Genomic DNA, 25,063 nt, shown 5'->3' with positions numbered 1-25,063 from the left:
TCGAGCTGATCCCCCTTCGACTGTATTAGCTAGCATGCTGCTAGTTAGCCAGTCGAGCTGATCCCGCTTCGATTGTATTAGCTATCATGCTGCTAGTTAGCCAGTCGAGCTGATCCCCCTTCGACTGTATTAGCTATCATGCTAGTAGTTAGCCAGTCGAGCTGATCCCCCTTCAACTGTATTAGCTATCATGCTAGTAGTTAGCCAGTCGAGCTGATCCCGCTTCGATCGTATTAGCTAGTATGCTACAGGTTAGCCAGACGAGTTGCCCATCCCCCCCTTTAGTGTTTATTTTATTGCTTTATTATTATGATCTCAGTTATCTGCTGATCTTGCTGAAGGTTAGCGCAATGGTGGATAGCAAGTGCACGATAGCTAGCTTCACCTGTTGGTGTCTTTCGATGAATTTACGACAGCCATGTGAAGATGGTCAATTAATCTCGTGCGAGATTTTAACCAGTGGAACAGTCGAGGGGATAGGATTTGTCCGGGGGGATAGGATGCGTCACGACACCGGTGCTACCTAGCCTACCTAGCGATGCTGCATCAGTGTTTCAAAGTTCGGTGAAAACCTCGGAGGAACCCTCTAATTCCGTAAAGCGAACTGGGCAAATGGAAATGTTCTCGACTGCTAATCGTGCTAATAGCACGGTTGCCCGTTAGGCCCGTTAGGTCTTTCACAGTATTGCAAGTCTTGTCACACTGGCGTGGTTCTCCTCGTGGCCGCACTGCCCGGCGGCGAAAGCGTGCCCCCCTTCGGTGGCTCTGACCCGTGCTGCAGACTTCGACCGAGTGGACGGCCTGAGTTCTGCTTGCAATGCTCCTGACCGGCGTCTACCTCCACGGCGCTCCGCACATGCGTGGCAGCCACGAGCAGGGCTTGAGGCAGCCCGTTATCCAGTGGGGCGACAGCACTTTGGGGTAGGAGTGCTCGCGCACCCATGCCCACACCCACGCCTACGCCCGCGCCGACCAAGGCCAAGCCCTCGTCGGTGATGGCTGCGTGGTGAAAGCGTGCAAAGCTACCACGACCATAGACCAGGGAGTTGCGCGCCAGTGCAGGGGGCGTGGCCGCAAGCGGGTAGAGCGCAAGGTCTCGTGAGCGTGAGCGAAAGGAGCCCGAGGAAAGGCGGCGCTGCAGTGAGGACTGGCGCGAGCGAGGGCGGACTGTGCGGCGGGAGCGAGCACGCAGGGCGCGGTGCGTGTCGATGAAGAGGTGCACGGTGAGCACGCCCACCGTCTCGGCGATGATGAAGGACAGGGCGCCGCAGTAGAAGCTCCAGCCGTACCAGTGGCTCCGCTTGGACTCGCTCTGGTTCGGGTCGCCCGCGTTGGATGAGATGTACACTATGATGCCGATGATGTTGCTGAGGCCTGAAACACAAACATACGGGTATCCTGGGGTGTCATTAGACCCAAGTTTCTGGGGCACGTGCAGAATTGCAACAGGTACTACATTTCCCATGATGCCCCAGCCCCCATTTATTTTAAGTAATATTACTAATAACAACATATTAGCATATTAGCACATTAGCATATTATATTCATTTGCAACAGGTACTACATTTCCCATGATGCACTAGCGTCTTCCCAAAAGTTGAGCAACTTAAGGGACATAGTCATAGACATGTCCAAGAAGCAAAGGCATTCATTAAACTAGCAAAGGCATCAGTTACGTTAGCATAGGCTTTATTTATGCTAACTAGGAATAATAGTAATAACAACAATAATAATAATAAGTAATATTAATCACTAACATTATTATTATTATTATTATTATTATTATTTGTAGTAATACTATTGGGCAATTCTGGAAGTGAAAAAAGCTGGAGGACCAGCCACGCACATTTGCAACAGGTACTACATTTCCCATGATGCCCCAGCGATTTTGAGCAGCTACCGGACTAACGGACGTAGTTCATGTCCATCAGTTGCCTTTGCTTCGTGGTATGCTTTATTTATGCTAGCTAATAATAATAATAATAATAATAATAATAAACAATAAGCAATATTAATATCTAACGCTATTATTAACAACATATAATCATATAATAATAATAATAATAATAATAATAATTATTATTATTATTATTATTATTATTATTCACTTTTAATATTATTAGGCAATTCTGGAAGTGGAAAAAGCTTTGTCATGTCTTCCACTAAAGTCTCAGCAGCAAAAACACCCTTTTATCCTGGATTGCTGAGCAGAACTACAGGACACGCCACGCAAACATGCAACAAGTACTACATTTCCCATGATGCTCCAGCGTCTTGCCAAAAGCGTGAGCAGCTAGCTAGCTAACGCTTCCAGTCAGAGTGTGTTTCGGGTTTTTGAGAGGAGTAATGGACTTTCGTACATATCTGAAAGAAAGTCAGCCCCCCAAAAGACAAGGTAATGATAGCTCATGGCTGTATGTGTTGGTTAAAGCCACTAATAACCGCCTAATCCACCAAACATACAGATTAGACCAATGGAGCAAAGCCATCGGTCACGCTAGCATGGGCTTCATAGTAAAAGGGGCATTGAAAAGACATCATATTAATATACTATAATATAATAATAAAACTACAACCACGTAACTCACTAAAATCCCAGCAGTAAAAAGAAGTTTTTTTTTTTAGTTTTTAAAACTACAGGACACGCCACGCAAATTTGGTGCAAAAGGTACTACATTTCCCATGATGCCCCAGCGCCTTTCCAAAAGCGTGAGCAGATAACGAGTTTATTTTATTCTCTTTTGTAATAGCATGTACAAGCCGCATTAATAACACATTATTATTATTATTATTATTATTATTATTATTATTATGACTGTACCCCTGTACCCTAAATTCTGCGTGCGCCCCAGTACAAGCAGTAGTGTAGAGGCGCCCCCTGCTGGCTAGTACAGACCTCCTGTAGTTGCTGTCACCTCATCACATTAGAAACTCCTACTGAGTGTAAAAGCATGTGGCTAAAACCCAGATCCTGGTCACATGAAGTGGTCAGGGGTCTTGGATCTTATTTTTTGTGGATGTTCAGAACAATCTCTGGTCTTTATTTCACAGCTTTCCGTCCCTTTCCGTCCCGGGTCCCTGACAGTCCCTGTCCCCTGTTGAACTACGGAAATCTTCTATCCAGACAAGGTAAACTTTTCTCAATATTTTACAGGGTCCAGATCTGATGTAAGCCCACTGTGTGGCATCAGTAGGGTGGTGTATTTCATTGGCACTGTAAATGACGTTTTATTGGAAACCCGCTATTTCCTGATTTCCATAGAGCACTACTATGCACTAGACGCGAGTCATGAGGTTTATGACCACCATCCTGGTGGACCTAAGACCTTCCATTCCCAGCCCATACACTCTCACACAGGCCTACTGGAGAAGCTCCAGATATGGTCATACGCTATAAAGCCAGACCTGATACCCGATCATGCATCTGATGATTAGATGATTAGACCTCACGTCCAGTGGCCATGGCCATGACCGAAACCCCTGACCAACAAGATGAGCATGTGTTGTGCGTCTGTTTAAAAAACCTACCAGCCGAGACGAAAAAAATCCCTGCGCTCAGGATGACGTTGTGCCGGCTCTTGTAGAACTCGCTGGCAGCCACACACACACCGCCAATGAACAGCAGCCCCACGCTCATGATGGGGAAAAGGCTGGAGGCACGGACTGCCCCTGTATTAAAGAAACAGCGCTGTATGATGATGGCTAGCAACTCCAAAAACAATCATTAGCGCTCAGTTATGACACAGTTATTAAAATAGAAGCCTAACAGTGATCGGCTGTTGTGGGCCCCACTGCTCCTCCGGTCCTCCTGACTGTGAAACCCCAGATCTTGCTGATCTTGCTGTGTCTTCTCCATCAGTTAGTGTCCTGCCTGTCAGCCTCTGCAGATACTTGTTAATAACTATATGATGCACATCCACTTTACTCTTGACAGCTCATTGTGCATTGCTTTAGCATATACACACTCCCGGCCAAAAGTTTTAGGACACCCCCAGTTTTCACGGCTTTTATTGACACTCAAGGTACAAAGGCAAGCAGTGAACGGTCAGGGCTTATTATGGGTCATCTAACTCTTAACCCTGTAGATCTTACAGATCTAGAAATTACAGATAAAGCCAGAGCGTGGTGAGGACACTTTCCCACAGCATCCAAAGACCATTAGAAACTGGAGGAAACTGATCTGATATAGGAAGAGGCCTGACCGACCCAAATCCACGGCAGCATCAGAATCCAAGTCTCTGAGAGTCTACAGCGTTGGTAGCTCAGCTTAACACTGGCCCAGGTCTCAGTTTCAGCTGTGAGGAGAAGACTTGGAGCTGCAGGTTTGAGGGGGGGAGGGGGTGGGTGCAAGAAAGTCACTGCTAAATTCTGCTGGTATTCTGTGGAATCCACGCTTCCCTCCAGCTGTGCAGTACTGCCAGTGTCACTGATTGGCTTCACAGTTGGCAAGGTGTTCTTTTCATGAAATGCAATTCCTCCAAACGTTGCTGAAACTTGTTGTTTTAGGCTTGATTAGCTCCAGAGGCTGTGGCTACTATTCACAATGCCAAAAGTGTGTAATTTGCCCAAGGTTGCCCAAATTCTTAAGCTGCAAGAGGCGTCCACATTCATATTCTATGGTCTACGTAATACTGCTAACCTTCACATTTACCTTCTTGATGTTTATAAGTGTTAATATGTCCAGAGACCATCTGAGACCATCTGAGATGCCAACAAACATATTAAAAATAGAGTGAAAAGATCAGATGATTTTGGACTACAGCAGATTCTGGATGATTTATGAGGTGTTTATGACCTAATTAATAACCAATAATACACAAATATTAAATCATACATACATCTTTATAAGGGGAGTCTTATTTTGAGGTGGTATTTGGGGGGGGGGGGTGTACACATGTTGGTTGTAACGCTGTTAAAAACACCTCCACCACGTTTAGCCGCTGTGTATTGCATTACATGTAGAGGTGTGTGTTGCAGCACTCACGGAGCAGGTATTCCGCTGCATCCTGTTCATAGTCAGCGTCTTCCGGGAAGTGGTCGATGTTTTTACAAACACCTGTGAACATACCTTTGAGAAACACACACACACACACGCACACGCATGAGCATGCACACACACAGCCGATTAATGGACAAAGCCTATTTTCCACTTCATTGCGCTAATCTAGTCAAATCCCGAACAATATCAATAATTAATTCATGTAATTACATTCCTCCTATTTCCAAGCATGACCACATTTCTGCTGAAGAGGAAAACAGAAGCAAGCCAGCTAAAGTCAAGCCAGCTAAAGTCAGGCCAGCTAAAGTCAGGCCAGCTAAAGTCAAGCCAGCTAAAGTCAAGCCAGCTAAAGTCAGGCCAGCTAAAGTCAAGCCAGCTAAAGTCAGGCCAGCTAAAGTCATGCCAGCTAAAGTCAAGCCAGCTAAAGTCAAGCCAGCTTAAGTCAAGCCAACTAAAGTCAAGCCAGCTAAAGTCAAGCCAGCTAAAGTCAATCCAGCTAAAGTCAGGCCAGCTAAAGTCAAGCCAGCTAAAGTCAGGCCAGCTAAAGTCAGGCCAGCTAAAGTCAAGCCAGCTTAAGTCAGGCCAGCTAAAGTCAGGCCAGCTAAAGTCAGGCCAGCTAAAGTCAATCCAGCTAAAGTCAGGCCAGCTAAAGTCAAGCCAGCTAAAGTCAATCCAGCTAAAGTCAGGCCAGCTAAAGTCAGGCCAGCTAAAGTCAAGCCAGCTTAAGTCAAGCCAGCTTAAGTCAAGCCAACTAAAGTCAAGCCAGCTAAAGCTCAAAGCCAGCTAAAGCTCAAAGCCAGCTAAAGGCAAGCCAGCTAAAGGCAAGCCAGCTAAAGCTCAAAGCCAGCTAAAGTCAAGCCAGCTAAAATCAAGCCAACCAAAGTTAAGCCAGCTAAAGTCAAGCCAACTTCAGAAATCTCAGTTTGCTCAAAAACACATTGTAAGCTGAGCCTCAGTACACTGGTAAACGAGCTGCAGCTGAACTTGTGGCTCCTCCCCCTCAAATTGTTTACTGTCTATTCCCCCTACTACATTAAAGGAGGCCTAGCTCTTCTCTAACTCCTGACCATAGAGGGTGTGGTGTTTAATGGGATTTGAACTTATGATTCCCTGTCTAAATGTTTCCTTGACAAGCAAACAGTTAGACAGTTGCTCCACTCAGAGAAAGAACGTTAAGCTATATTTACTCAGAGCTGTGTTCTAATGTAGTGTAATCTCACAGCTCTAGACCGGCCCTGCCGTCTAACTGCTGCTCATCAAGTCAGAGGAGATCATAAGTTCCAAGCCTAGCAAGGCCTCAACGCTCCATTGTCAAAAGCCTCTCAGTCTGGGATGTCATGTGATAGGGGGTATTCTATGGTGGGATGGGAATTAACAGTGAACAGATTAAAGGGGAGGAGCCACAGACTAAACATCTTACATAGTATTTAATCAGTTTCAGCTGCAGATCTCTTACTAATGTCTGGATTGTTGACCAAACTGAGATTCACAACTAATGAAATTGGGTTAGGAAGACGTTTGATTAGACCGAGTCGAGTTTACTCAAATCTGAACATCAGAAAGTTTTAGAACTTTGAACAAAAAGTAGTGATGGTTCATTTTTATTAAAAACTCATTAGTAATACAAATCTTGAAATTAAGGCATGGACCATTTTAAGGCCATTTCACAGAAGGTTCTGATTTCTGATCACCCATTTAAGCTCTTGGTTAGACGACTCTCAGGTGGTCCTGACCTGCTGATCACAAATGCGAGTCAGTTTAGCTTGAGTACATGCTTTTATTAAAGGAAAAGGTGAAATACTAATAACCGCTAAATTTTATGTTCAAATTTTCGAATTCTTTCTTTGACAATCCATGAAGTTCTAGGTATTGACCAGGAGCGAGGTGTGAGGTATAACACAAGTGTGTGTGAGGTAAAAATTTCAAAGTACTGGGTAATTATTTTGAATAAACGATGGTAACTTCTTATGTTCTTAAGTTCAAGAATATTACACTGCAACACTCAACAGGTTCTAGATAGATAGAAACCCTAAAGCACTTTATAATAGCAATGCATCATTTTATTTTGGCAGAGATATATCAGAGATATATTTTCCATTTCTGCTGTTTTATCTACATCTACTCGGACACTTGACATACATTCTTATAGGTGTTCCCTGTCCACTGACCCTGCAATTATAAATGTAGTCGTTGTGATTGTGGAGCTTTTATTCATTGTCAAATTAACTTTTCTTTTTTTTCTTTTTTTTTTTTTACAAAACAGCTTATTTTATGCAACCAGTGTGACAAAACAGGTCCAGGTCTGGAAAAGTCATTATTTAACAAAATTGGTCAAAATCTTGATTTCTTAACACAGTTAAAAAAGGTAAATATCTTGAGAACGTAAATCACTAAAAATAAAGCATAATCTAGGATTTTTACTAGATACATACTATGGGAATGAAACTAAAATAAGGTTCAAATCTAAAGAAAATAAGTATATTTTTAACAAAACTATTACAAATTTTCGGGGGACACTGGAAGAGCAAAAATACTTCACTATTTTACCAGAACTGGTAAAAAAGGCATAATTTAAGGGATGTTCTTTTACTAGATATGACATATTATGGGAATGAAGCTAAAATAAGGTTCAAATCTTAAGAAAATAAGTAAATTTTAACAAAACTGATACAAATCTTAAGATAAAAGCATCTGCTCAGAAGGGTGATTTTAGATAAAAAAAATTAATAAACAAATACATAAATAGTCATCATTTTGACAAAATAGGTCACAGTCTGTGGTGTCATGAATTTTTTTTTGAAAATAATACATTTATCAACATAATAAACCCAACATTTAGATACATTAAGCGTAACGCGATGTATTTAAGGGGACAATCGCAAATTTCAACAGAATTGGTCCAAATGTTCATGACACATAATACAAATATAAGAAAGATAACTGATTCATGACTAATTCCATAATTTCATATAGTAAATAAGTTAGTAAGTAAATAATAAATAAATAATTTGCTCAGTTTAAGATTAAAATGCAAATCTAGTGCGATGTATTGTAAATTCATTTGTTACAATTAAAATATGAAGCACAAAATCATGTTTAGGTCCCATGAGCTGCAGGCTTGCTGATCTATACAGCGATAAAGTCATAATTATTGATGTCAGCAGTCAAAACAGGCAGTCAACTTAAGGAGACTTAAGGAATATGAATATATATGAATATATATATATATATATGTATATGAATGTATATATGTATATATATGTATATATATATTGGCCAAGGTATTTTGATTTATGGCTTTGTTTCCTGCTATAGCGCTAAACGTTTTTTGGGTTTCGTTTGCTGTATAATTTACTGTATAATTTAATGGTATGTATTTTGTACTGTGTTGAAAAATCTTCTAGTTCTCGCAGTGTGACTGAGGCATGGAGACATCCGAGCAATAACACACACCCAAGCAATAAACACCCGACCTAAAAGATCCAGCCCGTGTGTGTCGTTGTGAAGAGAGCTACACATACTGTGGCAGCTAAAGTTACCTGTTTCCTCAGGTATCACAACGGCCACGTGCGGCCATGGCTCTGGTGCGGAGCTGTGTATGTACATGCACATGTGGCTATAGGAAGGGTCCTGGCCTGTGCTGCGTCGATGTACAGAATAGATCTCCTTCTCTGTGGACGTAATGGCCTGTCTGTCAATGTCAGCTGTCGCTGTGGAGCTGGGCAGGACAGAGAGGTCCCTCCTCTCTCTGAAGGTGGGTGGGAGAGTTGAAATATTTTATATTAGACTGTATAAAGGATCATCTCTGTAGCTTCCTTTATTACTGTTCTGTCACACTAGCACTGATTCACAAACACACACACACACACACTCGCGCTGGACAAGCGTGGTCATATTGATGCCCTTTTAACAGCCTGAATGCTTCATTACACTTTCCATTAAAAGAATTGATGCAGAACTGATATAGGTCAGAGAGCGGGGGGCACTGGAAGAGCTGGGTCGAAAGCAGAGGGACACATGCAGTGCGTGAAGGTGAAAAACAACAGCACTGCAAAAGCCCTAATGTAGAGTCAAAGGTGGGCAGCATCTACAACTCGCAAATTAAAATTATGGAATTTATTTAATTTTAATACAATAAGGCATAATTTAATGCAATTAGTCAAAATCTTAGAAAACAAGTCATAATTAAATGAAACTGGTCAAAATATGAAAAGATTAGTCATACTTAATGAAATTGGGCAGTGTGTCATTAAAAAGTCATAATTTCATGTAATTGGTCAAAATCTGAGTAAATACGGTAAATGAATAAATCTGTCAAATTCTAAAAAAAGAAGTCATCATTTCATGGAATTGGACAGTGAAATTTATCAAAATCTGAGAAAAGTTAACACTAAATGAAATTGGTTCACATCTAAGAAAATGTATAATTTTACAAAATTGGTCAAAATCTGAAATAATTAAGCATAATTTAATGAAATTGGGCAGTGTGAAAGTAAAAGTCATAATTTAATGCACTTGGTCAAAATCTGAGTAAATAAGTCATAATTTAATGAAATCGGTCAAATTCTAAAAAAAAAGAAGTCAATTTAATCAGATTTGATCAGAAAATAATTACATATTTGAAAATAATGGTCTTGTTTTAATGATATAGATCAAATCTCTTAACTCTTATCTCTGTTCTTTTTCTGGGGCAGAATGAATCACAACATCCATCTTTAATAAAAAACAAAACAAGAATTTGGTTTTCAAGGGTTTTTTTTTCAGAAACCAACCCAGGGTCAGGATGATACACACGGCACATCCAATATTTGGTTAAATATCCCATAGCAAATTACACCCTCACCAGATGCTTTCGGGAGCCGTCAGCATGCTTAGTTGACTCAATCCACTTTGTGCAGTGTCAGGGGCGGATCTACAGAAATATTTATGGGGTGGCGAGCGGGGAGCAGGAATTTTTGAGAGTTGGCAACATTTGGCAGACGTATATATACTATATTTAATCACAGGTTGATGAGAAGTTCATACAGGCTCATTCATCAAAACTCATACAGACGTTGAATCAATATTAGCTTTTATAGCCTACTAATTTACACGTGCTGCGTTCACTGCAGTCAGACATTAGAGATTTGCGCCCATAAATGTCAAACTGGCCATGACTTTTCTTTTAATTCGTTGCTGCCAACTGGGGTGGCAGCAAGAGTGGCAGCAGGGGTGGCCAGGCTTTCTTTGAGGGTGGTATTTCCCACCCTATGCCACCCTGGTAGATTAGCCAATGTGCAGTGTAGCAGTTCCACTGGCAGCAAAACAGTCCCAGAACATGACACTACCACCACCATGCTTAACAGTTGGTACAGTGTTCCAGGGTCTGAAGGACCTGAAGGTCAATAGACTGAGCTGTACTGAGATGTTGTTCATTTTCTATTTTGCTCATCTTTCGTTACGCTACCTTTCCTCTTCATTTTTGAAAGATTCAAAGTAACTTTAGCTACAATGCTTTCCTTGACAGACGTTGAATCGATATTAGCTTTTATAGCCTACTACTTTACTCAGAATTACTGTCAGACCTAGCTAACATTACATGTATAGTTAGCAAACTAACGTTTTTCAACCTGATATTCATCATCTCGACATCATCATCGCAACTTTACTAGCACTGTGCTTTCATTAGAATTTGATTAATTGATGGATAGTTCATCATTTTAAACTTCTTTCCTCTCGTGTCTCCTTTCTTCGCGACTTCTGAATCCCTCGCTTTGCGGAACTCAGTTTTCCAAACAAATCAGTCTCTCGCTGCTTTGCCATTTTCTTGTGCTGCGTTCACTGCAGTCAGACATTAGAGATTCACGCCCATAAATGTCAAACTGGCCATGAGTTTTCTTTTAATTCGTTGCTGCCAACTGGGGTGGATTAGCCCACCCTGGTAGATTAGCCTATGTGCAGTATAGCAGTTCCACTTGCAGCAAAACAGTCCCAGAACAGGACACTACCACCACCATGCTTAACAGTTAGTACAGTGTTCTCAGGGTTCTTGGAACGCTTTACCTTTACTACAAACATACTTCTGGTCATTGTGGCCAAACAACTCAATCTTTGTCTCATCTGACCATAAAAACCTTCTCCCAGAAGGCTTTGTCTTTGCCCATGTGGTGCAGCTGCAAACTTTAGTCGAGCTTAAAAGATGTAGGAGCTTCTTTCTTTGAAAGCATTCTCCTCAGACAATGGCAGTGTAAATCTCGCTTGACCGAATGCTGTGCCTTGGTGGGCCTTGGTGCCTTAGTGGTTCCAATTTCCTCTAAGCTGGGGGTCTTCCAGACGCTGGCTACATCTCCCACACTTGTGTACAGCTGGTTGAAATGATGATCTTGGAATCTGCAGTTGTTTAGAAATTGCTCGTAAAGCTACATTAAGGTCTTATCAGATCTCCTCTGAGCTCCTTAGACTTTCTCATTGTACTGTGTGTTGGTCAGTCCAGTGCTGTTGAACAAGCCCTTTTTGTAGACCCAGAGAAGCGTCCAGCTGTAGTCAATCAAGATCACTAGCAGGAAGTTAAGAGGCCTTGGTAAGTTAAAAAACTTTTTTTTGAACTTTCAGCACCATTGAATTAATAATCTAAGTGGGTGTATAGATCATTTTGACTCTTGCATGTCCCTTGTACCCTTAAAAATATAAACCTGTGCACGAAACACATTTCTTGTAATTAAAAATGTATATTTTAACTCATTCTACCGAGAAAAAACTGCACTACAGGTTAGATATATAGCTGAAAGCCCCACATTGCCATGGCATTCATATTCATGATGAGTGTATGTAAACATCTAACCACGACCATACGTAACATTTACAAAAAATAACCAACCCCTGAACGATTCTTTAGAAAACCAAAGGTGGCTTCTTTTAGTTCTTCAGACAAAGAACTATTTTGGCACCTGAATTTTATATCTAAGCGAGTTGTTTTGTGCATTTCACAGAAGTAACATGTGGTTGGTGTGGTTGGCGCAACAGATAACACCACTACCTGCCAGTGGGAGACTGGGGTTTGATTCCCGGTCTGGGTGCTGCACTACACCAATAAGAGTCCTTGGGCAAGACTCCTAACACTACATTGGCCCTCCTCCGTAATACGAGTAACCTTGTAAGTCGCTCTGGATAAGAGCGTCAGCTAAATGCCATAAATGTAAATGTACTTGATAACCATTTACATAAACAGTCATTGTTTATGATTAAGATCTTATCAGATCTCCTCTCAGCTCCTTGGACTATGTGTTGATCAGACCAGTCCTTTTTTTGGTAGGCACAAAGAAGCGACTAGCTGTAGTCAATCAAGATCACTAGCAGGACATTAAGAGTATGCCTGGTCATGGCAAGTTAAATAACTTTTTGGAACTTTCAACACCATTGATTTAATAATAAGTGCGTGAATGGATCATTTTGACGTTGCAAGTGCAATTTGATCCTTTTATTATTTTTTTATTATTGAAATATCAGTTAACGTTGAGTAAGAGCTAGTTATTCCTTAGTAACTGATTAAGACATTCAAATGTAGTAATTGAGTGCATTGAAAATTGATTACATAGTTTATTTAGTTTCAGTTGATGAACAAGGGAGCTGGCAAGACTATTAGAAGATACCCAAGCGTTTTTTTTATCTTGCAGTTTTTACAGTGTAGAATATTATTATAGACATGGCAGATTAGGGGAACTGTGGGGGTCAACATGAGCTCTGTGAGACCAAGAAAACTTGGAGAGAACAGCTCATATGCTGGTAAGACAGGCAAATCAGACAGGCAACTCCCAAAACAGCCTGTTATTTTTATATATACATATAAATACATGTTATATAAAAAAGAAATATGACTGGTACAAAAACCTAAAAAACAATTGGTAAAATTAATAAAAAATTTTGTTTAGTTATTTGAGCTACCCAAAGAAAAAAATGTAACAATAAATGAATAAAAAATTATATTTTTTGAGATATTAATAAGACTAACAGATTAGACTTTGTAAGTTCTTATGCTAGTTCTTTATTTAAATAAACACACTCATTAATAACTAATTCTAAGTAATATTTAGTAATGTAGTCATGATTAAGAAATTTTATAACATACACTTAATTAGTAAGTTCTACCTCTTAGGCAGTTAGTAAGTAAGTAATAACTTATATTTAATGAACAGGTAACTTAAATGTCAGCAGGCTGTAATCACTGGATTATTAACAACATAATTAATGTTTAATAAATTCATTTGCGACCCATTATGTAAAGTGTTCCTCTATACTTTTACCTCTGCTGAGTTCATGTCTACCTGGACTTTGGTGTGATTATTATCGGACACTGCCGGTGGCACAAAAAAGGGGTTGTTACCTTCCATACAACACTGGCGCCAAAGCCCAGAGTGCGTGAGCACCTCCTCGTTCTTTCGGCTCGTGTCATTGTCGCTGGCACCCTTGGTCCGACAAACCCCAGGCGAGTACAGCCAGTAGTCCGTTCCCACGGCAATGGTCATGAGGCTGAAGGCTGCGAAAGCCCCAGCTGTGGTGACGAGCATTTGCGCTCCACGATTGCACACCCTCATGTTGTCCTCTCAGTCACATGCACTCATTTGTCCGTCTCATTTCTCAGCTCCGGACCAGCAGGAGGGACCTCCGGTCAGAAGCATGTGTCCCCATTGCACTGGCTTTGGAACTGGAGTTGAGATCAAAGAGACAGCACCTCCAACAGTCCCTCCACTTAAACAAGGGTCTTCTCTCGGACCCCTGGCCCCCAGGACCAGTTCTGTAGATACCAGACTCATTCCATCAAGCAAACTGAAATATCCCACCAATCCATCAGTTCTTCACAAGGACGCCCACACCAGCGACAGACCTCCTCCATAAAGCTGGCCGACGCTTGAAGAACTTACCTCGAAGGCAGAATTAGGCACGAGACCTGGCCCACAATTCACAAACCATGTCTCTGAGGAAAGATGCAGGTAATTCCAGGCCAGGCTGTTGGTGTGCTCTTTGTGGCACAGTTGCAGAACAAGGCGTTTGTTGTGTGCTTTAGGCCACTTCATCTCTACAGTCACCGCCCCCCTCTGTAGTGATTGAATACTGTGAATGAAAGCAGGGCTGTTCACCACTGTGTAACAGATTGGTAGTTCTATCCTTTCACATCTGTAAAAGTAGGCTAATAGGTTAGGCTTCATGCACGACACGTGTGTTAGTAGTAGAAACAACCACTGAAATGATTGCTACAACGATTGCTTACTACTGAAAATCCCTGCAAACTGTATTACATTCAGTGGAAGTTAGGTAAAGAGTTTTTTTCCAAGTCATTTGGAGCCATTTATTTTGATCATTTTGTAAAATGTATTTTCGAATTATGTCAAGAAGTGGATAAAGAAAAAAGGAAAGCCGAAATTACGTCCAGGATCTCCATAATGCACATTTTTCTAGTATAAATACTTTTTTTTAGTATAAGTACTTTTTGCAATTCCAGATATTTACACTGTAATTCTCACTAGTAAAAACTCCAGGTCCACTTAACAGTAAAAGTAGTTGTAATTTGCAATTAAAATATGTGCAGTTTCGAATTTTACTCTATTCTATTTGTAAAGATAAATGCAGATATTCTAAATTGGGATTTTTACATGTAAAAAAAAAAAAAGAATAAAGAAATTCTGTGTAATGTACATATCTGGTCCTGGCAGAATGACTAATCAGGGAGAAAAAAAATAAAATATATATATATACATAACATTTATCAGCTTTGATAATTGTACTAGTAATAAGATAAAAACATATGCATATATGTGGTACTATTATTAGTACAATTATCAAAGCTGATATGTATATAATGTTATGTATGTATATTTATTTATTTATTTATTTATTTATTTATTTATTTATTTTCCCCCTGATTATTCATTCTGCCAGGACCAGATATGTACATTACACAGAATGTCTTTATTCTTTTTTTTTTTACTTGTAAAAATCCCAATTTAGAATATCTGCATTTATCTTTACAAATAGAAATGGTAAAATATTAAACTGCACATATTTTAATAACTACTTTTAGTTGGATAAGTGGACCTGGAGTTTTTACTAGTGAGAATTACAGTGTAAATATCTGGAATTGCAAAAAGTATTTAATAAGTAATTAATCTTTAATTGCTTTTTATTTTACTACTAAAAATGTAGTTATAGCTAAGAGAGAAAGTGACAAAAATTTGTCAGAATTACTTTACGGATATGTTGTTTTGGCAATATTCAGAGTAGGTTTATAGATCTGTAAAGATAATATTATTAGCAGTACAAATTGTGACATATGAAATTTAAAATTCTACTATGAATAAAGCATTATAGAGATTAGTTTGAGTTAATACTAGAAAAAAGTAAGAACGTTAAGGCTGATATCATATTTAAAAGTAAACTGGCTTGCCATACAATTTGGCCTTGTTTAACCAGCAATCTAATATTCATTAATGCAAGAATGGGCTTTTTAAATGAATATTTGTGGTTGTTTTATTTCATTCGTCTTGAAACATGATTCCTACTTACCACAAAAAATTCTATTTATTGATACGCATTGTAAAAACATCCACAGCTCTGCACATCACTCTGCACACAGTTACAGTTTATTGTTATTTATTTATAGCTAATTTTGTAAAACTTGTGTTTTACATCTCCTTCTTGTCTTCCATCACTCACCACACCAATAAGAAGGCCCAGCTTCACGTGCTGACCACAGTACAGCCTAGCAAAATCCTTACATTTCCGTTTAGCTGTTATTTATTGTGTGAATAATGTGAAAAATCGAAATATGGCCACGCAAAAACCTTACAGCTCAGTTTTTGCCATGCGAATCTGGTAGTTCTTTATATTACATTCAAATTTAATGGTGAATAAACCAATAGAAATGCTCCGAAAAAATTTGCCACCTGCCACCTATCTGCACTGACTTTTTATGCATTTTTTTTTTTTTATGCATTTCCAAACTGTTTATTTCTATTTCAGTTTATTTGCTTGGCCTCACACTCACGGATACATGCATTCAAACAGAAGGACGAGCAGGCCCGTTTTTTTTTTTTTTTTTTTTTTTGGAAATTTCAGCTTTAATATGTCCTACATACAGACCATGAATAAGGAACATGCAAAATATCTGTCTGCCATCACCAGAGAGACCCCTGCCCCGCTCCAGCCAGGCCGCAGCCATTCGCTGTTCTTATTTGGATGTAGTTCATTTGTTGCTGCTGTTGTCGACATGCCTTTGTCTTGCATAGTAAAAAGTCCTTGATTTGGGAGGAGGGGCGGGGGTGGGGGAGTGGTTGGTTAAGGAAGCCCTTTGAAGCTTTCGTTTGATTAAAATTCAGACTAAGACAGACTGACGCTCTATGCTAATTTGTGTGCATGCAGCACACACACACACACACATACACACACACAGATACACACACATAGACGGAAACAGAAAACAAACCAACAAACACACACAGGAGAAGACATTTGTCTAGGTAGTTGTTATCAACATCCATTTCATTGTACGAATTGCGATACTTCACTCGCCGCTCGTCCAAAGGGGCGTAACCGTCACGGTAACCACAAATTTGTTTATACAAATGTAACGTCCTCTTTGATCCCTCCGTCTTTCATCCGCTAATCCTTCCTCCGTCCGTGTGATCATGCTTTCTCAGGTCCATTCCCCAACAAGACAGCAGGACGCTTTATATTATCACCATTTACACGATCACACGATGCTTTTTCCGATGGAAGACTAGAATGCATATTTCGCTACTGTACAGCATATCTATCTACAAAAAAAACAAAAACAAGAAATAACTAAAGTAAACATAGAAAATATCTTGTGTCGTAACCCTTAAGGATCTATACTACAACAGATCCAACCACCATATCAACACGTTTGGTAAATAGATAGAATCGACACTGAGTTAAAAGAGCAGACGCTCTACGACGCATGCATAGGGTGGGCTACGGCTCCTCCTGGAGTTTTCGTTACTCGGACACATGGCACATGGTGAGGTCCCACTCCAACATACCGCATACAACGATAGAGTGGCGAAATGGTTGCAGTCTAGATTTCCGCCATGTGCGCTGTGTTGTCCCCATGCATACGGCCGTACACAGGGCAGAAAAACATCAGAAATATTACTATATTATTATTTATTGAAATTGTGTCAAAATTATTACTTTTTTTTTTTTTTTTTTACTTTGCATGACAATCAAACGACCAAAATGATCACTTCAACTGATGCTTGTAAAAATCTGTATGTGGGGAATTGTGCTAAAAAATGCATGTTAAAAAGTAAAAGTAAAAGGTGCTTTATTCTATTTGGTCGAAATGGAAGTTGTGTGTTATGTTTTTATATTCAGCACCAGTCAAAAGTTGGAGCTGTTGCGCTGAAAATAAACATATATTGGCTAGTGAAATCACCCTAATCCTAGTCCAAATACACAGTTTTTATTTTTAATTTTGCCTTTTTAAAATTTCCCTATTTTTCTCCCAATCATGATACTTCCAGTTAACCCTGTTAACTGTTCGTAGCTCCCCCTGGCACAAGCAATGCTCCCCACGCTAAGGAAGGTAAGGACTTAACATCTGTACTGCTTTTGTTTTATTACAAATTATTACTGAAACACATCCTTTAATAAAATATATGACAAAAGTAATAAAATTTCATATCTATGGCATTGATATGAAATTTCACTTTTTTTCTTTAAGCTATCTGCAAAATAAAATACGAGCGTTTTGACTGGTACTGTATGTTTCTAGTGTATTTGTCATATATATATATAAATATTTATAAATACTATATGTAGCTTCGGAAAGTATTTTGATGGTGACATGTTTTGGCTCTGTCTTGTATCACTTTGAATTTAAAATGAAATGTAGCTTTAAATTTATAAATATACACTAGATATATATACACTATATATGCCCATGGCTATATTATTAGCCATTTGAAATGAGTTTGAAATGATAGTTTTAGCATATTTTATACATTTTGACCCCATACTTGTAAGTTGATGTTGTTTGTGTCGTTGAGCGCTGTGCTTTAATTTAGTTGTTTATTGCTCAGGTTCCAGAAACAATCAAGCATTTTTACGAACTTTTATTTTCATGTCTTGAGTCTGAGAAAGTGCAGTCTTCTGTCTGCCTGACACATTGGGCCAGATATATTATACATTTTAATTGGAAATATTATAAAGATTTGAATTGATCAAATTTGCTATTAACTCGCTAGTTTCAAGCTGGAGGTGAAATAATGTATGTAAATAAGCTAGCAATGTTAGCTGAAGTAACAGATATGATTGAATTGTTTATATTAAAGACTTTAAATTGCCCTTATTTGGCATAAATTTCAACTTTAATGCAAAGTGACACTGTAGCGTCCAAATTTGGTGTTGTTGACATGGTCTGAGGGCCCCGAATGACTCTTATAAAGTTTATTAGATAAATAACGAATGGTAGAATCAGTGAGATTTCCCGTGACTAAACATTTCAACAAATGCGTTATCATGTTTACATTACGTTGTTCAGTATTACCGCCTTATATTACAGGAATCCTGGCCAGCTAGCTAGCTGACTAGCTAACATATAGGCAGCTATTTCAAAGAAGCTAACGTTGGCTATTTTCACATCACAAGCAAACATGGGCGTTAGCTTCTTTCTAAACAAATCAAACGTTAGCTACTTTCACTTTGCAAACTAACGTTAGCTTCTGTTTAATAAGTTAATGTCAATGTTAGCTTGCAATAGGAAATTAGTCAAAGCTGGTCACTGACGGTCAAGGTGGTTAAAAAGCTAAACATCTAGGGAAAAACATTGGGGGTTAACCAGCTGACCAGCATGGCGTATATTTTCATATGAGATGGATGGACTAGCTGGTCTATCAGCATGGCTAACCTGAACAAGTGATTTGTCATGCTGGTCATGCTAGTATAAACAAGCTTGGTCGTACTGGTTGCTCATGCTTGTAGACCAGTTAAACCAGCTAACTGGGATAAAATCACAGTCTATGCTGGTCAAGACCTAACCTGGTCAACCACATTGACCAACTTAAGCTGGCCAGGCTGTTTTTATTTTTATTTTTATTTTTTTAACAGGGTTTACATAAAGATCGTACAACAATTTTACATCGTTTACTGCGAAGTCAGGTTTGTAGTTTAGTTTAAGGTCTGCCGTTGTAGACAAAGCTAATTAGCTAATTATTAACCCTTTAGCGTTAGCTTTCTTAGCCAGTATGTCATTTTAATTACAGAGTGATCTAGAGCCAGCAAGTCAAAGTAAAAGTCAAACTATTTAGGTGTATTTTGTAGTACGTTTAAAAAGTATTTTTATTTGTTTTTGTTTAGGTTTTTTTTATTGCCTCAATCTGAAATATTTTACAATCATATCAGTCTAAATTCCACTCAGGTTCTAAGTGGCAACATCTGGCACTTTATAGGCAAATAAACAAAAATGAATAAGAAAAATTAGACCCTTTTGCACATACAGAAACTTTCCGAAATGAAAACTGTGCTTTAACCGTCAACATGTTAAACGTTAAGAATGCTTGTGGGTGCTTCACCACCTCCAGATACTGGCTGATGTTTTCCTAGCTGTTATTTACCGTTTTCAACGATTTCACTGAGCTAAGCTATATTAAGTTTTAAATTATGCCACTGTTAGGTTGTTTTTTTTCGGTCCATTTTCCGAAATGTATTTCAGCATCTAACACGACGCAAACTAAGTTTGCTTTATCACGTTTCTTCGTAGCAGGTTCATCACTCTTGCTGCGATGATGCTTGTTGTCTACCTTTTTTTACTTTCTGTACGTATACTTACACTAAACGTATTGTTTAATCTTAACCCACTGAACCCTTGGCCTGTTCTTCTGTTGTTCTTCTGTTCCTAATGCAGAAACTACAGTGAAATATTTGCTTACCGTTAAGCATTTTTTTTGGAGTCCCACAAGGTTCTATTTTAGGGCCTATGAAACTGATGTTAATTATGACAGAAATGTAGTCAGAAGAGTGAGGAACTGTACAGGCTTTACGTTACGAGTTGAAGAAGGCCCTTTGAGCCTAAATCATGATGTGTTGTTTTCAGTCTTTTAGCAATAGCAAAGTAGTAGCTGCGTGCTATTTCTAAGACTGTCCAGCTCACTGGCATGTGATATGTGAACATTAAACTCTATTAACTCCATTAATTCCGAGGCCCTAAGGCTAAGGGCTGACAAAAACTTCGGTAGAGTATTCGCTTCTGGTATTGCTAAATGGTATTAGACCAACACTGGCCCACTTTTTAAGAGTACTGCAGTAGCCGTAGCTTCTGGGTTGAAGTGACGGACGACGTTCTGGCTTAACGCTGATCGTACGGAGCCTGACGTGAACTCTACGAACATCACATAGCTCTATTAGTATGTTATTGTAAGACACAGGGTGGGGGGTTGACTGAGTGGCAGGAAAAAGAAAAAAGAGGAAGAGGTAGGATAATTCTCATGGAGATGACAAGACGAGACGTTCTCATGGAGACTATGAACTCAGTCGTTTCTCACTGTTCTCTCCCCTCTGTCCAGTCCAGTGGATACTGGGATTCTGCTCGGGCCTCGGGCGAGTATGGAGAGAGGACCATCGAAATGGACTAGAGTCGAAAACCAAACAAACAAACAAACAAACAAAAGAAAATGCAGACCGCCTCTGGCATCGGTAAGGATAGGCCTTAATGCTGCAGGAAAAGGGGAAGCCGATCGAAGGCTGGGCTTAAACCTGAATGACGAACTCTGGGTTAGTGTAGGAGAAGCCTTGGAACTCGTTCTGGTCCAAATTCATAATGAAGAGTTTATCTGTTGGAGTGAGCTCGACCGCCATCTTGGTGAACTCCTTATCGAAGTTCCCTGTGTCGCGTCGATTTTTCTACAGGACAGAGTTTAAGGAAAGAAGAAGAAGAAGAAAAGAGAGAGAGAAAGAGAGAGAGAGTTACATTACATCATGCATATATTCAAGTCTGTATCTCATTTAATGTACACTATATGGACAAAAGTATTGGGACACCTGTTTCTTATGAGATTGCAGGTATTACGAAAGAGTTGATCCTGCTTTTGCTGAAGTAACTGTCTCTACCGTCCAGGGAAGAAAGCTTTCTGCTAGATTTGGGAGGAGCATTGCTGCGAGGATTTGATTGCATTCAGCGACAAGAGCGTTAAGTGAAGTCAGGATGCTGGAACTCCCCAACTCCTTCTAAAAGTATTGGATGGCATTGTCCAAAGTTTTCTTGTTAGAAGTGAGTGCAACCTAAAGTAGCTGAATGCGCTCATTAAAAGGGGTGTCCACAAACATTTGGACATATAGTGTACGTACACGACCAGCATCCAACTATTATTCTCACAGTACAGAGCATTTCATATCCGCACATTTTTGTTGATCACCTTTTAAACCTGGCAGTTGATTAAATCTTTATGTAGTGTCAGAATTTGGACCAATAGAAATGCTCCAAAATGACTTGGGATGATTTAAAAAAAAAATTGAAATTCTATATAATTATAAAATCGGAAATGAACAAATTAGGTTTATCTGCTTACAGAATGACTTAACTAACTTGAAATGTAGACTGGATACAAATACAACACTATTGATATTAATACTAATAATATCTATTAATATCTAATACTAATACATACTAATATTATCATTGTATTTATTTATTTCAGCTTGTTTTTAAATGGAAAATGATTTTTTTTGTCATTTTTCTAAATATTTTAATGTAGACTCCTACATCTCCACCATGGGCTGAAAGTTGACTGATTTGCATGGTTGATTGTACACAACCTCGCTTAACTACAAACAGTATTGAGTGATTCCATAAGCAGGTAAACTAAAAATGTAAGGTAAGAGTTTTTCACTAAGCGTCAAACTCCTGCACAGTTACTTGACGTACACATGGCGTTTCTGCCAGCCAGGCCCTGGGTACGCTGGCATAGCACACTTGGCATAAAAGCTGTAAACTGCTTGAAAATCGCTCCAGGAATTATTTCCAATAAGGTGCCTGCAACAGTACTTTAGCTACACACATCAGCATTTCACACACTAATGAGCTAATGACTAATGACTAAACATCACAGAGACGCTCCCTTAAGGGTAACCTCCCCAAGGCTGGTTTGGTACCTTTCATATGAGAGTGCAGTAGCTTATAGTCAGGCCCGGCTGCAGAATTAATAAGACAAGGTGGGCAAACTAGGCCGAGTGCTTGCGCAGACTTGCTGTAGACACGCCCACCTCCTCCCAAAATTACCACTTGTAGCACCATATTTGTGGGGCAGTGGTGGCTCAGCGGTTAGAGCTGTGGGCTATTGATAACAGGGTTGTGGGTTCGACTCCCGGGCTCGGCAAGCTGCCACTGTTGGGCCCTTGAGCAAGGCCCTTTACCCTCTCTGCTCCCCGGGCGCTGGACTTGGCTGCCCACCGCTCTGGGTGTGTGTGTGTTCACTACCACAGATGGGTTAAATGCGGAGGACAGATTTCGCTGTACAGTGACAAATACGTGCACCTGCACCTTTAATTTTGAGGAGTGTAGCCGGACTCAACAGAAATGCAAAATTGAGGGGTGTATTGTATGACCACCCCTCTCCAGGTAGAGCCAGGCCTGACTATAGTGCAATATTTAGTCAATGTGACTTTCTAGACAGGTACTGTTCCCAATGTTGTGCTCAGGTTTACCCCTTAATTCACAAATTAGGCCTAAGTAGGGACGCCTGTTAGACTCTTGGATAGAAAGAACATCAATACATGCACTCGCACCCACAGACTGCATGCATACCGACAGCTACACCACAGCCAGAATTAGCTTTGAGAGAAAACCACAGTGCTGCAGGACATTGCTTCAGTTTCTGACACAGAAAAAAGGAGCATCACAGAAGAAGACCAGACACAGAGAGTAGTAATGAGCTATGAGGCAGCGGCACAGCGTGAAAAGACTCCAGAGTCCATGGGTCTGAACGATGCAGGTGACGGGATGCCGAGACGGCAGAACAAGACAGTCCGAAGAAGAGGAAGCACAACGTGAGTCACTACATCAACCAACCAACCAACCAAACAACCAAACAACCAACCGGCCTCCAGAGATGAGGAAGAAGAGTTTGGACGGGACCCGACCCGAGCAGGGCAGGTCCCTCCCATAGGTACGAACGGGTAGGGACGAAGACAAACAAGAAGACAGACCATGTTCTAGGAAGCACAAAACACCAAGAAAAACAAGACGCAAATGCTTAAGAGAACGCTTGATCATTCCTACCTTCAGCTAGAGGCCCAGAGAGGGGTTCTCTCTCACCCCCAACCCCACAATGGGATTGAGTGCCCTTAGGGAGGAGTGTCACTTGAGGGCCTGGTCCCTGCGGTCCTACACAATGGCTGTATCATGATGTTCTCACACAGTTTCCGCAAAGCAAGATTAGCCTGAAGTCAAGCCTGTCCAATAGGAAGAGTTCTTGCCGCATATTATATATTATAGGTTTCTATTGTTCTTTCAGTCAGATGCTATCGAAAAGCTGTGAAACTAATCGGCACATAAGAAAGGCAAAGAACAGGATGTCTGAAAAGAAATAGGAATAGTCCCATTGGAGAAAATGTAGGGTTGAAAGGCTGATATTAATGGATGAGCTTAAAGAGTTCAGTTATATAAGTTTAGTTTATACATATAAAAGTAATATACTTATATAAAAGTAAAAATGGTAACACTACTTAGATGGTTCATTGTAGATTCATGTAAATGGTTGAGTATTAAATGAAACCCTACATTTCTCTAATCTTACTTCTTTTAGGGTAATGTTTAAGGTTTTAGGTTAAGATTGAGGTCAGGGTTAGGATTTAGGGTTGACTGAAGGGTAAGGTTAGGGTTTAGGATTACATTTTAGGTTAGGGTTAGGATTTAGGGTTGTTTTAAGGTTTAAGTTAAGATTAGGGTTAAGGTTAGGAATTGGGGTTAATTCAAGGGTTTGGGTTAAGGGTTAGGGGTTATGGTTAGGATTTAGGGTTGATTTAAGGGTAAGGTTAGGGGTTAGGGTTGATTTAAGGGTAGGGTTAAGATTAGGGTTAAGGTTAGGAATTAGGGTTAATTCAAGAATAAGGTTAGGGTTAATTCTAGGGTTTAGTTTAAGGTTAGGATTAGAATTTAGGGTTGATTCAAGGGTAAGGTTAGGATTTAGGATTACATTTTAGGTAAGGGTTAGAATTTGGATTTAGGGTTGATTCAATATTAAGGTTAGGGTTAATTCAAGGGTTTGGGTTAAGGTTAGGGGTCAGGGTTAGGCTTTAGGGTTGATTCAAGGGTAAGGTTAGGGTTAAGGTTAGAATTTAGGGTTGATTCAAGGGTAGGGTTTAGATTAGGATTAAGATTCAGGGTCCTGGTTAGGGTAAGGTTAGAGTTTAGGGTTGATTTAAGGGTAGGGTTAAGATTAGGGTTAAGGTTATGAATTAAAGTTCATTCAAGAATAAGGTTAGGGTTAATTCAAGGGTTTGGGTTAAGGTTAGGGGTCAGGGTTAGGCTTTAGGGTTGATTCAAGGGTAGGGTTTAGATTAGGATTAGGATTCAGGGTCCTGGTTAGGGTAAGGTTAGAGTTTAGGGTTGATTCAAGGGTTTGGGTTAAGATTAGGGTTAAGGTTAGGAATTAAAGTTGATTCAAGAATAAGGTTAGGGTTAGTTCTAGGGTTTAGGGTAGATTCAGGGGTAGGGTTAAGCTTAAGGTTAAGATTTAGGGTTGATTGGAAGTTAAGGTTAAGGCTAGGGTAAAAGTTACATTCAGTAGACAGTTATTTACATTCAGCTTAGAGTTCAGTTGCATTTAATAGACAATCAGTTGAATGTCAAGTGAGCATCTCCGAGGCATCTTCAGTGGACCATCTAAGTAAAGTGATACCCTTAAGATTACTTAGAGCACAACAAAAATGCTATGCATGCATTTATTTTTTGCCAAAAATGCATAGTAGAGGCATTTTTTCCACTTCAGACCTCCAGACCCCGCTGTAGAGGTGTTTTTCATTTGATGGTAATCCAGTAAAGCGGTGTGTATTCATGTGAGAAACAAACAAGACATG

The 25,063-nt window shown here is 39.8% G+C and overlaps 1 protein-coding gene across 1 annotated transcript; it reads right to left on the bottom strand.

Moving 5' to 3' along the window:
- Positions 1-697: 697 nt before the first annotated feature.
- cacng3a (calcium channel, voltage-dependent, gamma subunit 3a) lies at positions 698-13,569 on the bottom strand. The gene is made up of 4 exons (XM_072657314.1): positions 13,359-13,569; positions 4,985-5,068; positions 3,529-3,669; positions 698-1,374 (listed from the first exon to the last, which is right to left on the bottom strand). Exons 1-4 carry the CDS (start codon positions 13,567-13,569, stop codon positions 698-700), a joined length of 1,113 nt encoding a protein of 370 aa, XP_072513415.1.
- Positions 13,570-25,063: the final 11,494 nt, after the last annotated feature.

This window comes from Salminus brasiliensis, chromosome 15 (genome assembly GCF_030463535.1).
Source record: "Salminus brasiliensis chromosome 15, fSalBra1.hap2, whole genome shotgun sequence".
Lineage (NCBI taxonomy): Eukaryota > Metazoa > Chordata > Actinopteri > Characiformes > Bryconidae > Salminus > Salminus brasiliensis.
This window is presented reverse-complemented; position numbering and strand designations above follow the sequence as displayed.